General features: G+C 33.5%; 3 protein-coding genes and 1 pseudogene across 10 annotated transcripts; all 4 read right to left on the bottom strand.

Annotated features, from left to right (window-relative positions):
* Positions 1 to 211: 211 nt before the first annotated feature.
* LOC118058635 (probable aspartyl protease At4g16563) lies at positions 212 to 1675 on the bottom strand. The gene has a single exon (XM_035071351.1). It carries the CDS (start codon positions 1673 to 1675, stop codon positions 212 to 214), a length of 1464 nt encoding a protein of 487 aa, XP_034927242.1.
* Positions 1676 to 5221: 3546 nt separating this feature from the next.
* Positions 5222 to 10388, bottom strand: LOC118058639 (uncharacterized). Of its 8 annotated transcripts, XM_035071362.2 has the most exons (12): positions 10193 to 10388; positions 9978 to 10049; positions 9627 to 9717; positions 9042 to 9268; positions 8733 to 8821; positions 8519 to 8657; positions 7848 to 7922; positions 7192 to 7313; positions 7036 to 7111; positions 6649 to 6708; positions 5707 to 5831; positions 5222 to 5588 (listed from the first exon to the last, which is right to left on the bottom strand). In XM_035071362.2, the coding sequence occupies exons 4-12, from the start codon at positions 9177 to 9179 to the stop codon at positions 5576 to 5578; spliced, it is 837 nt and encodes a 278-aa protein (XP_034927253.1). In that variant the 5' UTR covers positions 9180 to 9268; positions 9627 to 9717; positions 9978 to 10049; positions 10193 to 10388; the 3' UTR covers positions 5222 to 5575. The 8 variants fall into 8 exon arrangements, with proteins under 8 accessions (XP_034927253.1, XP_034927250.1, XP_073261108.1 ...); XM_035071359.2 differs by having other exon boundaries at positions 9978 to 10388; XM_073405007.1 differs by having other exon boundaries at positions 9042 to 9263; positions 9978 to 10388.
* Positions 10389 to 12703: 2315 nt separating this feature from the next.
* LOC118058643 (small nucleolar RNA U3) lies at positions 12704 to 12906 on the bottom strand (annotated as a pseudogene).
* Positions 12907 to 13165: 259 nt separating this feature from the next.
* LOC118058638 (early nodulin-like protein 21) lies at positions 13166 to 13648 on the bottom strand. Its single transcript, XM_035071358.2, has one exon. The coding sequence runs from the start codon at positions 13646 to 13648 to the stop codon at positions 13166 to 13168; it is 483 nt and encodes a 160-aa protein (XP_034927249.1).
* Between the last annotated feature and the right edge of the window lie 294 nt (positions 13649 to 13942).

Here is a 13942-nt window from a genome sequence, read left to right as displayed (position 1 = left end):
AGAGAATACAACCAGCTCATGATCATTTCTTAATCAGTTCCAAGGTTCAAAGAGCCTTACAGCATGATATTAATCTAGTTCAAAAGACTTGGCAAAGTACCAACTTCGTTAACAGACAAAAGGAAGTGGAAAAGTAAAGTGCTTAATAAGATTAACCAACCAACGGCATGCACCATTGACAATGTAAGAACTACCATTAACTGTCACGTAGTTAGGTCTTGTGAAGTCCTTGAGAAGATGCAGCTGAAGCACAGTCCATTGGTTGAAACCCAATTCTCTCTTTCTCTAAGTCATAGACGACCTCCACGTTTTGTTGCTGGAAGCTCCCAAACACCCCAGCTGGTCCATCATCACCATCATCCATGCGTTGGAACATGAGGCATTTGACCACAGCAGCGTTACTTGGTGCACTCACGGGATAGAAGTGATTTCCTTGGGGCAAAACTAGACTCACATTGTTCAAGAAATGGAAAGTGATTGAAGGAAGGAGATCATCTGACGCGAGAGTGTTGTTGTTTGGACGTGGGACCTTATAGCAAAGATCAAACCCGGTTTGCATCTCCATGCCAGTGTCTCTAGGATAATTTAATATTGTTGATTGAAGAATAGAGAGAACCTGAGAATAGAACGGTTCAGGTAGGTGAGTATAAGTGGTTCCTGAGTCAATCTTCAAGCCCCCATTACCCAGTGAATCAAACTCCCTCAAGCTTGAAGGCACTTCAGTTGCACTAACATTGCCAACAGTAATGGCCTCTAGACCAACGTAGTAGAAATTAGGGTACATAGGGCTATTCAACATCGGAGTGAATTGCATATCATCTTTAGAAGTAAGGGCAATATCTCCTACAACTAATGGGCTTGAAATATTAGGGTTGTTTGCATATTTGAAGGCCAAGAAGCAATGTGAGAAGCCCTTCTGAAGAAACCCTAGCTGTGAAGCCATAGAAAGTGTACCCCTACCAAACCCTGCAATCCCCATAGGCTCCCTATATGCAGACCCTACACAACCAAAACAGAATTTTGGAATTTCTTTAGCGACACCAGGACTACTTCCATTAACCCTAAGTGTATCCCTAGTCAGTATCCCAGCGACCACCCCTCCTGCACCGTATGTGTAAGCAAATGAAGGGCATGGCCTCGAACATGTGGCTTTAACAAGGGTGCTCAATGAGCATCCAGCCACAGTGCATGGATCCAAAGGGTTATCAGAGCCGTGAATATCAATGCAGAAGGGACTAGCACAAGAGCCCCTATATGACGATGAAGAATAGGAAGGAGAGAAAGTAGCCATCAACTGATCATTGTTTCTATAATCATCACATTCCATGCAATCAAAAGAAAGGTTTCCACAAGGAACCCAAGTAAGGTCACTACCAGTATCCATGAGCACTTGAATGACTTGTGGGGGTGTGCCTATATTTAGAGATATCAAGTACCCATCTCTAACTTCCCTTGAAGGCTTCTTCGCGCCCAAAACATCTATTGAGACAATCTTTCTTGAAGAAGTGGAAGCTTTTGGATAAGTTGGAAAGGAAGCCCTAGAAGCTAGGGTAAGACCAAGAATGAGTGAATTAGGGTTTCTTGGACTTGCTAGGGACTGGATTGAATAGGACACTAGACTATTGACGAGGAGAAAGAAAAGAAACGTGGTGGTTTTGTTGAGTGCTATGGCCATTGTTACCTCCTTGGTTGTATTTTGAGATGGAGGTATAGGTTTATGAGGGGGGGTATCTATTTATAATCTGGAGAGCAAAATCAAGGTTCTTGAGGTCTAGCCTAAATTAAACCAACAGGTGTACTTCCATGGCCAAGAAGACTAGGGTTTTCAGTGGAGGTGTGTGAGTGTGCCGCATGAGAGAGATGAAGGAACTAAATAAAATAAAATAAATTACATTTTTAATTAAGAAAAAACTAAAATTAATTGTAAGATGTATAGTACTTACAATTCATTTTATAGTACTTGATGAATTGGCATTCATTTTCAGTATCCCCCCCCCTCTTTTGGGAGGAAGCTCCTTAATTTGAATGATTAAACTTATCAAATCAAAGTTAATTTTAAAACAACTGTTAAATTAATTAATTAAGAGATACATATGACAGGTGTGGAAGCAGAGAACTCATGTCAAGAGTAATTTTAATGATTTATAAGTGTAAAAACTATTTTTTTTAGAATCTTATATAATAATTTAAGTTTTTTTTAATTATTGAGATGATTCTCTAACACTAAAAATAATTATCTTATTATTTTTAACAATTTTTTTATTTATAATTAATATTAATAAAAATACCCCATACCCTGTTTTAACTTTTAAATTAGAGTTCCATATTTCTTATATTTTATATTGATCGACGAGGAAAATATTTGGGTGGAATTCCAACTTGCTCCATGACCTTGTGTCTTCATCCAATCAATGGTGGCCATCGATATTAGCTATATTGTCTTCTTATGAATATTAATTTGGTGATTATAATTAATTAAAAACATCTATAAAATTAATGATTGCGCAGCATCAATGTACTTAGGTTAATTAATTAACTTTGGGAATCCATGCTAGCGAATTGGATTTATTAACAGGGTGTTGTAGCATGTGAGTGAAGGATCTTAACAGGGTGTTCTTGTTCTTCTCTCAATTAATTAATTTTTCATTGGAATATTATTGATTACTAAAATGTGAATGTATTATGTTGGAAAGTGATCAGAACGTGCGATTAATTTGTCTCTGCATATATATGCCATGGTAGTTCTTATTCAATCAGGTTTTGAGGAATATTGTGGCTAGCATCAAATTAAAACATATATAAAATAAAATAATAACCATTAATTCATCTTTGAATTTCTAGAAAAGATGGTGGAAGGATGCGGCTAGCTAGTTGCTAGGTCAAATCATCGAAAAATTTTCTTGAACTAGCTAGATCTGTGTTATAACTTGTCAAATTATCAGATAAGAAAAGCTCGTCAAAACACATATTTTCATAGAATATCGTACTTTACATATAACAAATGACGGGTGTGTGTAGGCATGTTCACGGTTCGGTTCGGTTCGATTTCAGTCATAAAAATCAACCGAATCAAGTACCTCATATTTTTTAAATTTCAAACCGAACCGAACCGGATTCCAGTTCAAACCGAACCAGTTCGGTTCGGTTGAATCCGGTTTTGCAGCTGAAAAACCGGGAAACCGTACATTCCAGTAGAAGACCTAGCAAACAGTAAAGAAGAGAAACATAAAAAAAAAAAAGAGAGAAGAAGCTCTCCACTGTTAGATTTTTCGAGAAAACATGTTAAATCTGCAGACACTGTTTCTACTTTCTACAATTGACAGGAAATAAAAAATACTTGTCTCATTGTTTAATTGGTTCAAGGATCAGTGCAATGGAAAATTAAGATACATATATGAAACACTTCTATACTACCCTTGATGATCACATCGAGCATTCAAAACCAATAAATCAACTTGTCCCGTGTATGAAGCACATGACAGAGTCATCTTGACAAGACACAAGAAATCAGAGAGGAAAAAAAAAAGAAAAAGGATCAAGGTTAACGCTTGTGAATGAGTGGGAGCATACTAGAAGGTTTGTGGGAAAGGAAGATTGTGAATTAATTATTGAGAAAGATGGGGTTTTTGTTGCAAATGGAAAAGAAGATGAAGACGGCTTTTTGATTGTGAGAGAACTGAGATGAGAATATGTTAGGGTTAGAGAGGGAGGCCAATTAGGTTAACTTAACTATTTATAGTATTTTTTTTAATGGTTTAATGGGTCCGGTTTGGCTCGGTTTCTGGGTCAAAACCGAAACCGAACCGGACCTGTTAACATTTATGGTTTTTTAAATCGGTTTAATCGGTTTTTACTTTCGGTTCGGTTTTTTCGGTTAATTTTTCTTCAGTTTTCTCGGTTTTCTCGGTTAATCGGTTATTTTGAACACCCCTATATATAATGGAGACACAATTGAATACGTAGTCACTTTCAGAAGTTAAATTATAAAAAATAGCATTTAAACTCATAATTATATATGATTTGAAAAATACAAGTAGTAAGATTTAAATTAAGGATGTTTTCTTTTTATAATTAAATTTCTACCATTTAACTACTATTAATTAAGCTGCTAGCTCACCTGTAGGGCATTTTAATATTTGATTAATTAAGTAAAAGAATTGTCCATGTATTTTTGTGTTTTAGTTCTAGTTTGTTATAGAAATATGTAGTTTTTTGGATTTCCACTTAAAACTCAAAAGCTTTAGTGATGATGCATGTCTACATGATAATTTTTTAAAAGGTATTGTACTAGTTGACATGGATTCAATCATGTAGCAGGTTTTGTTTTTGAAAAAATATCTCTTTTAAAAAAGATAAGACTCTTCATGTTATATAAACAATTAAAAACTCTCATTTCTTAACTAATATAAAATAATAATATCATCATAACCCCTTAAGTAGTTACAATCCTTAGTAGCGTATGGTTAGGATCTGCTAATGAATTAAAAAAAAAAAATATTAATTTATTTTCTCAGAAATCATTTATTATTTTTAAAATTATTAAACCTGGTTTATTACAACGGGTTAATTAGCTTGAATAGGTTTTAAATTAAACTGGGTGAAAATTAATCTAGTGTAATTTAGTTGATTTAGTAAGTCAATGATGAATGCAGTCAAATTTTTTTAATTTTTTTTTTTAAATAACATTGACTTGGATGTTAACTTATCTAACTATAATACACGTAATGTGACCTGTCTAATAACTTTCCAATTCATCACGGGCATAACTCATTTCTTAGCTCTTCTCATGGCTGGCCTTACCCTCATTTAATTTGAAGCTTTTAATTGTAGTGTTACTATCAATTACCAATCATTTTCCACCATTTATATATTTTCTCTTAGCGTAATTAACGCTCCCTTTTAATTTGGATGGTGAGAAGGACAAAGGGAATAGAGATATGAAATGATGTTTTAGTAGGAAAGAAGAAAAGGCATGTCTTTCTAGTTTTGTCATTAAAGATCCATTATGATTAATTCTTATATATTCAACAAACTCTTAAGTCCTTTCAATGTGTTTAATTAACCCAATATATATTATATATATATAGGGACATATTACTACATAAATTGTCTTGGATTTGTTTTTCCTTGCAAATTTATCAATTTATTTAGTGATATAGACGTAAAAAATATAAAAAATTAATCTTAGAAATAAATAATATTTAATAATATCATATCTACATGCATAATAAAATCAAGACTTGATATAACTAAGTTATTGTGTTAATTTGACAAATTTAAAAATCACAAAGGTCAATCAAACAAAATCAAAGAATACAAGGATTAACTAATCGAATTAAAATACTAACATAAAAATGAATAAATGACACAAACTTAAAGGTAAATTTAGGAGTTTTGCTTTAAGAAAAAAAAAAAGAAAAAAAAGAAAAAAGGAAGCAAAGTGCTGTAGTGTGTAGAACTGCTTGAAAGGAACATCATGTGCTAGTTGTGGATTTAAGTATCGATGCGTGCACGATCCTCGTAAATCATATACAATAATTTGATTTCCAACATTTGATCACCTTTTCTTTTGGTTTTAGCCCTCTATCCTATACAGTAACGAAAGTAAGAGAAAAAAAAAAAGAAAAAAAGAAAAAGGAAGGAACATTAGACCCCGGGTATAGAGAAACAGATTTGATCAAACTGTTATTATGTGATATCTCTCACTGTCTTTTTGCCAAGGTTTTCTTCAATCCCTTTATGATCTTCCCAAACCACATCAAGTTCATGATAAATAGTACTGCTGGAACCAAAAAGACCAGAAAACAGCCAAAGAGGCTCATCTGGATAACCTGTCAATGAATCAAGCAGCTGTCACCGGGAACATATCAAATTCATACCCTGTACTATGATCATGTACTATTTCGGACGAAACTTGGGAAGTTGGGAAATCATTGACAAAAAAACACGATAACATGACTAAACATAGTTGGAACCAAAATGAATAGAAAAGAGAAAATCATTCAAAAATGGGAAGTTAGGAAATCATCGGGAAAAAAAAAACATGATAACATAACTAAACATAGTTAGGAAACTTGGGAAGTTAGGAAATCATTGATGAAAAAACGAGATAGGATAACTAAACATAGTTGGAACCAAAATGAAAAGAAAAGGGAGAATCATACAAATTTTACTTAATGTCAAGAATTATTTTGAACAAAAAATACAAAACGCATTGCACCGAGCCAAATTACTGTGCATGAAATTGAAAAATAAAATAAAGTGGGTGCATACAAACAAGAAGACGAGGAAGCTTTGTACTAAAATAGTTATTTGAGGAATCATTATTTCGTACTTAAACAATAAAACAAAAGCAGGCAGCAAAATGAGGTAGTTTAAGAAAACATGTTTACCTTGTTCTGACACAGAGAAAACAGAGGAATAGGTTTCTAAATTTTGATATGACACTCGTGCTATTTCTAAATTTTGTTCATTTCCACCTATCTTCCTCTCTTTAGCAATTAAGTGGATCACTAATGAAAAAACTAACATTCTTACAGATTTGAATTATTTACTGAAATCAATAGAATAATTGCAGATAACAAATATTTTTAGTTTGCACAAGTCTACTGCATATAAGATACAAATATTTATGAAAGAGGGCATTACCTGATCATAGTGCAAGTAGATGTGGTGAAACATGTAAAGAAACAGCAGGATTCTTGCCATCTGCATTCCAGTGTTTGCTTCAGAAGATATTAATAATAATAAATCAAGGAAAGAGTAGCTCTGTTGTATTATTGAATATAAGCGAGATCTTTGTTCTTGCCACTAAATGGCCAACAAGAGGCAAGAAACCTGAGCCAGCTTATTAAAATCTTGGAAGTATCATAAGTAACCACATGGTTTAATTTTTGGCAATAAGGTCATCCATGATTAATGATCTAGATTAGTTTGTGCATACATCTACATATAGACATTTTTATTGTCATGGATATCAATGTGCAACAATTAGCAAAGGAAGCAACAATCACTAGATATTCAAGAAGATCTCACCAGCCAAGCAAGAAAGATTGCTAGACCATTAATAAGATACGCAGCAGACCTCTTATGACCAGCTGTATCAAGATACCTACACAGAGACAAAAAAAAAGGTTAGCATTAAGAAAAAAGATGGAGCTTATCAAGAATTGGCCTCATCACAAAACCTACCATCTCATATTAATCTCTGGAGTTGTCACTTCGGAGATCAGGCACATGTATGTATAAAGCTGCATTTCTCCAGACAACATAGAATATGCTACTGCAATTGTAGAAAGAGAATGATGGATAACCTGAAACCAAATGCGACCAGTTGTGAGTTGCAATGGCATTCCCTCAAAGTCAGAACTTTTACTGCATGCACTATATTGCGAGTCCTCATTCGAGAGCTAATTTGTGTTCAACTTTGTTCATATAATCTGCAGTGCTGTAAAATGTCCTCTGTCCTCTCTTATTAATCAATTTTGTGCTGATTCACCACTCTAACATACAGAAACAGTATCCCGAATTCGTTTACAGATCAATGAATCAGGGATTCTGGGATGGATGCTAAGAGGCCGAGAAAATCAAAAGTGAAATGAAAGGTCAGACACCTTACTTCCTTGTGAGGAAAACTCCATCATGCAAGATGAATCGAGAGAAAAAATCCATATGAAACAAAAATATCTATAACACAAAGTAGTGCAGGAGGAAGTTAATCTAAAAGCACAGCAGAAAGAAGACAAGCATGCACATGAAAACAGTTGTATTGGGACGAATTCTCATTTTTTAAGATAACAGAGAAACAAAAAAGTTCAACTTGTCTCCATCACATTAAATGCACTCACATACTCCTTTCCACCCAAAGTAGGATAGTACAAAAAAATCATTCCAAGGTCCGCAAAGAAGTACCCAACAGAAACCTGTCAAAAAAAGCAAACTATTTTAATGTCAAGACTACTTCTTGTCAAATTCAGGGAACAAATAAATAGAGAAGTATAATATCCAGGAAGGCTGACAAAGTATTCATAGAGATATGATAAATGCAAAGATAATAGCTAAATCGGCAGAATACCCGAGTCAGCCTGTTGACAATCGTGAGTCAATTTTCCAACCAAAAAGAAAATTCTCTCATGAAATTAACAAAACTCTCACATGTAATTAGGGATAGATACCTTATCTGGCCAAGAAAGATTACTAATACAACTCTGCATACTACTAGTTCAATCTGAATCAGTGGAGCATTTTACATATGAGAAGTTACACTAAACTGTGCGGTACCAGTACCAACGGCAAACACATGGGATATGAGGTTAACAACTAAGGAAAAAATATTGCACTAATAGTTGAGTTGTTCATACTCAGAGAACTGCTTTCAGATCCCACGATATTAGAGATCATCTCAGGAAAAAAAAAGAGGAGGAAGAAGAAGAAAGAAAGAAAGATTTGAAATCAAGGGAATCGACCAGAGATGTGATGTCATTAAATATCACCAAAGCAGAGCTAAAAATGAACTTACCCCAAGTCCAACAATGGAGAATTGTGAACTTCTTAATGTAACAATGCCAGTATGCTGATGGTCAGAAAAGAGATCTGACCAGAAGACAAAGTACAGTGACATAGCCGTGATGAAAACAGCATGAATTGTAGACATACCTCTGCCAAATTTAGTCACTGATTGTAAGTACATTTAAAATAGATGACAGGGTGGTAATATTGGAACATTCACTCACCGATTGTTCCACTCAATTCGTTGAATTTTTGTAAGACCATTATAAGTTTTGATGTAAAAAGTGCTGATTAATTGAGTGAGATCATAGGCCTGCAGACAGAAAAAACACAGGCACGAACTAATAAATGCAAAAGGTAACAAAACAAAACCCACTTAAGGTACAAAAAAGCTTAATGTATTGGAATTGCTCTATCATCATAAAGAGGTAGGTGCATGATTACACCCTCCATTGAAGCTAAAATGAACATAATAGTGCTGGTCAGGCAACAACTCTCAAGTTCAAAACTGATCTAAAAGGCAAGACAATTACCACTTTGCAAGCAAAAATGCCACCAAGGACGGAAGTGTAAGGAATGAAAGGATCTGCTAATAAGTAATTCTTAACTAATGCCTCAGCCTGATTTTGGTAAGACTTGATAGCCATAGCTGTCTCTGTAGACATAGCCATTTACAGGCAATCCTTTTGATCAGCAGATCTTCTCTTTTGCTATCTTCAACTACTTTCTTCCCTTTTAATATTGCCCTATCATTTCTTCCCTGACAGAAATGAAGAAGTTAGGGCCAAAATAAAAGGATACCATTATGCAAAAACAAACCAGTTTTAGTTTGTATTTCCCAATCAAAAGAAAGAAAGCAAAATAATCTGACATAGTTTATGCATTTTCCATAAAAGGAAAGGGAGCTACAAAGGTAATCGAAATTTCATTGCCATTTTCTACACGCAGAGAACCGCATTTTCTAATAGCAAACCAATGAACAAATAAACAAACATGTTTAGCTTCATGTAAAGACATAAGCAAATTGCCATAGGAATAGTAATTCTCCAGAGCTACAATAAGTCCTCGTAACGATTTAAAAAAAAAAAAAAACCCTCCAGTTAAGTAAGAAGAATCACCTATAAACCATCAACACGGGTCCCCAAAATCAGAAATTTATTTGAATCCAAGCTTTTTAAGCTTCCTCGTGTTACCGAAATACATTAACAACTAAATTAAGACAAAATAAAACGAAATGTAACAAATCCTGATATATCATACAGTAAATGACATCAAATCACAGCATCCATTGACATAAAAAATCCAACATTTAAGCCCACTTTGCATCATATAAAAAAAATGCAACCACCCATGTCACAAAATTGCGAGAAAACTCATACCAATTAATCGACAAATCAAATCATACATTATATATATAAGAATCAAATCCTACATTACAAAACAACAAAGCCAATAAAGAGAAAGCTTACCAGCATTCATATATTATTGAAGAAACCACAGACCACCCTTTATAGATCAAGAGCCAATGGCCAAATGGGTATCTAAGGAAACAAAAGAGAGGCCAAGTAGATGACAGGGCAAATGGGCAAATGGGGTGTTTGAGAATATTAAACAAAGAAAGCTAACGCAAAAGAACTCAACAAAAAGCGAATAACCCACGAAAGAGAAGGGACCCAAAACTCACGAGTGGATGAGGGTGAGAGTGTTTGAGACCGATAGGTAATCAAATCATCAATCAATGCAAAATGCAAATCCACACCCACAAACGAGAGATGATGGCAAGCCGTGAGGTTCAATCAATGTGAAGGACTCTCAATGGGAATCTCTAACCGAAGAAATGAATAAAAGTTTGTTATAGAATTCTTAGAAACTGCAAATCAGTCCATCAATTATAAATAACTTTATATATCGGTATTTAAGGTCTTGAATGGATTAATATCACATGAGAAACATAAAATTGACTATAAATTATCTATGAGAAACATAAAGTAATTCAATATTTAAATATATTGAACTAATTTTCCATACTAATATGCTAATGAGCCTAGAAAATAGGGAAAAAAAAGATTTCAATAACCAATTATCTGTATTTTTTTTCTGATAAAAATCATGAACACAATTTTTAACAAAAAAAAATAGAAAGTAAATCTTACACAATCTTACTAAAATCTCATTAGTAGCTTTTTACAACAATAATTGGGTTTTAATTTACACGAGAAAGGGCACTAGCATGGATTGTTGGGGCTGCATATTTGCGAGCACATGGAAGAGGTTAATGTTGAGTACGGCTTGATCGTTTCAAACTCTTGTTTTTTTTTTTTTTTATAACTTTTAGGGGATTTAATGAAAACAATTTATATAGTATAGGGATTGATTTGTAGATTTTCAGAAAGAAAGCAAGTAGAAATGAAATTAGGGGTAGGGTTACAATACGTGTGGACTTTTGTAAGGGTTGGGTCCCCATGGCTTACATTGCAATGGACTATCCAAGGAGATAGGGAAGTGTGTGAGAAATGTAAAAACGCCATCGTTTTGGGCTGTTTTATTGGCTTGGAAGAGAAAAAAACAATGATGGTTGTTGATTGATTTTACTGTAATTAGATTGATTATTAATGCGGTGTATTCTCATATAATAAGTTGAGTAAGGTAGGTGATGGGAGTTATATGATTTGTGTAATGGAAATGAAATAAATTGATAGATTCAAATGGGAATGGATTATTTTTAAGTTTCAAAAAATTTTAATTTTTTTTATTTTAAATTAATATTTTTTTTAGTATTTTTTTATCATTTTAATGCGTTAATTTCAAAAATAATTTTTAAAAATAAAAAAAATATTATTTTAATATATTTCTAAGTAAAAAACACTTTAAAAAAACAATCGCAACTATACTCACAAACAGCATAATATTTTTTTAGATGTAAAAATAAATGGGTGGTGGGACAAATATTACCCTCATTCAATAAAATTATAATGGGGCTATTTTAACCACCTTTTTTTATTTTAATAAAAGTTCTAAGATTTTTTTTTCAATCATACGAGGGGATAAGGGTATCTTCAAATTAATTAGTGTGTTAACCGAAACTAGATCTCTTTCTAGGCGATCTTGATTAGTGTATTGGAATAAAAAGGAAATAGTTATATTTTGGTTAAAAAGATATAAATAAAAATATAAAAATAATTATATTGAGATTTGTTATTTCAACATAAAAAAGAAAAAAGAAAAAAAAAACATATCCTCTTGTATAAATTATATTCATTTCTTCTATTTCAAAACAGTAATTAAATGTTAATTCAAGGATACATCTGTCATATCGGCCTTGTATATTAAAAACATAATGATAAATTCTTCATAATTGTAGCTCCAAGATTTGAATTTAAAAGGGTCTTTAAGGGATACAAAAAAGTAAATATCAAATTAAGAAAAATGTATAAAATTTGACATAAAAGATCATTCTCTTGAGATTTGTTTTGTTTACATGGGCAGATATCACATTCTAGAAGGGGTCAAAAAGGGGGACTGCACTGCAGGTTTCGATCTAAGATAAAAAAATATATATATTTAATATCAAAAATATATATGTATTGAATTATATATTTTTAAAATATTGAAATTTTAATAACTTAAAGAATTTTTTTTTAAAATAATATTAAGATGATGGTTTACTGGATTGACTAGTTGATTACTCTGTTAAATATACAATTTGAGCTATAAGACCATGTTAATCTCATAAAAATAAATTAGAATAAATTATAAAGTTGAATTTCGAATCAATTTAATATCAAAAGATAAAATATTTATTTAAAAAAAAACTGAAGTCAACCTGGTTTAATCTGTCAAACCCGCAACTTGAATCATGAGAATGGGGTAATATCATAGAAAAAAAATAAAAAACATAATTCTTAATTAATTCAATATTAAAAGATGTGATTGAAAAAAAAATATGAGCCAACTTAAATTAATCAATTAAACATATAACTTATATTTTCATATAAAATAAATTACAAAAAACTATAAAATTTTATAAGAATAAAATTGAAAAAATAATAATTAATTTTAAAAATAAAAATAAAAATAAAATATTAATGCATGCTTTAATAACGAGAATACAATAAATATTCAAAAAGTTTTGGTTAGCTTTTTGGTATTTGCAACCTGAATTTTAACTACGTGTAGTTCCAAAAATAAAAAGGACGGCCTGTCAGACAACCGCATGACCATTCCCAGCCAAGTCTATAGCTAGGAAACGATCCTCTACAGCCATGATGATCATGAGGGCCACTCACGCTATGATCACGCGGTCATGGTTCCTCAACCAGGCTTAGGTTCCTGTCTCCTAAGTGATAAAGGATACAGAGGTACGATCTTATAGAACAGATCCTGTTCAAGTATGGTTGTGTTGTCTTAAGCTTATCAAACAATTTATTAATTCTATTGGTTCTTCACTCTTTTTCGATGTGGGACAAATCTGGTCCTCGGATTTTTTATCCTTGAGGAAAACGCTCTGTCCGTCTTTTTGCTTCGAGCCCCGGTAGTATCCAAGGGGAGAGTAGTATGAAAGTACGAGGAAGACCCTGAGCGGCTGCGGTGCTTTAGCGGTGGTATTTTGTTAGAATGAAACAAGCTGAGATAAGAGCACTTTCCAGGCACCGAAAGACTAGCACTCCTGCAGAAGGAAAAGCTGCAGATTTGAATTAGTCTCTTGATCAGTTGAGATAACCTTAATGATGATCATCCTTTGTTCCTTCTCGCAGTGTCCAGAAACCCCACTTATGAAGTAGGAAGACGCTGGATAATTAAGATGGTAAACAGTGTTGGAAAAGAAGTTGGGGTGACGGGAGTTGCACTTCTTGCAATCCTCTACCCTGACCTTCATCACGGAATCCTTCCTGTGCTTGAAACCTTCGCAAAAAAAGATGATGAACACCCAGGAAATTGAAGCTAAAGGCAGATCTCGTATTTCCTTGTGTTTGAACTGATCACGAGCTGTATCACCAACTTGGAATCGGTTCTCTAAGGCCCAGTCAACGTAGATTCTGGTATCAATGGCAGGAGGGACAACCCAGTTTTCGTTGCCGTCGATTTGGTATTCAAAGGAATAGACCGACAAGTATCGAAGAGAAGTGAAAATGACCGCCATGAACAACTACTTTTGCTTGGGAGTGTTCATGGTATCACAGGAAGCCAATCGCTACAGAAGCTATCTTGCTGTGTACTAAAACTTCAGGGGAAAAAAAACAGAAAGGAGAACTTGGGATTGTGGGAGTCGCCGTTGTAGCTCTAATAATGGGTGGCCTGTCAGACAACCGCAGGACCATCCATGATCACACGGTCACAATCTAACAAGATATGATCACACGGTCACGATTCATCTGTCATATATATATATATAAAAATACATATATATATTGCCTTCGTCAGATATCCAGCTACC

Source organism: Populus alba, chromosome 15 (assembly GCF_005239225.2).
Source record: "Populus alba chromosome 15, ASM523922v2, whole genome shotgun sequence".
In the NCBI taxonomy this organism is placed as follows: domain Eukaryota; kingdom Viridiplantae; phylum Streptophyta; class Magnoliopsida; order Malpighiales; family Salicaceae; genus Populus; species Populus alba.
Note: the sequence above shows the minus strand (reverse complement) of the source record. Positions and strands in the feature narration are given on the sequence as shown.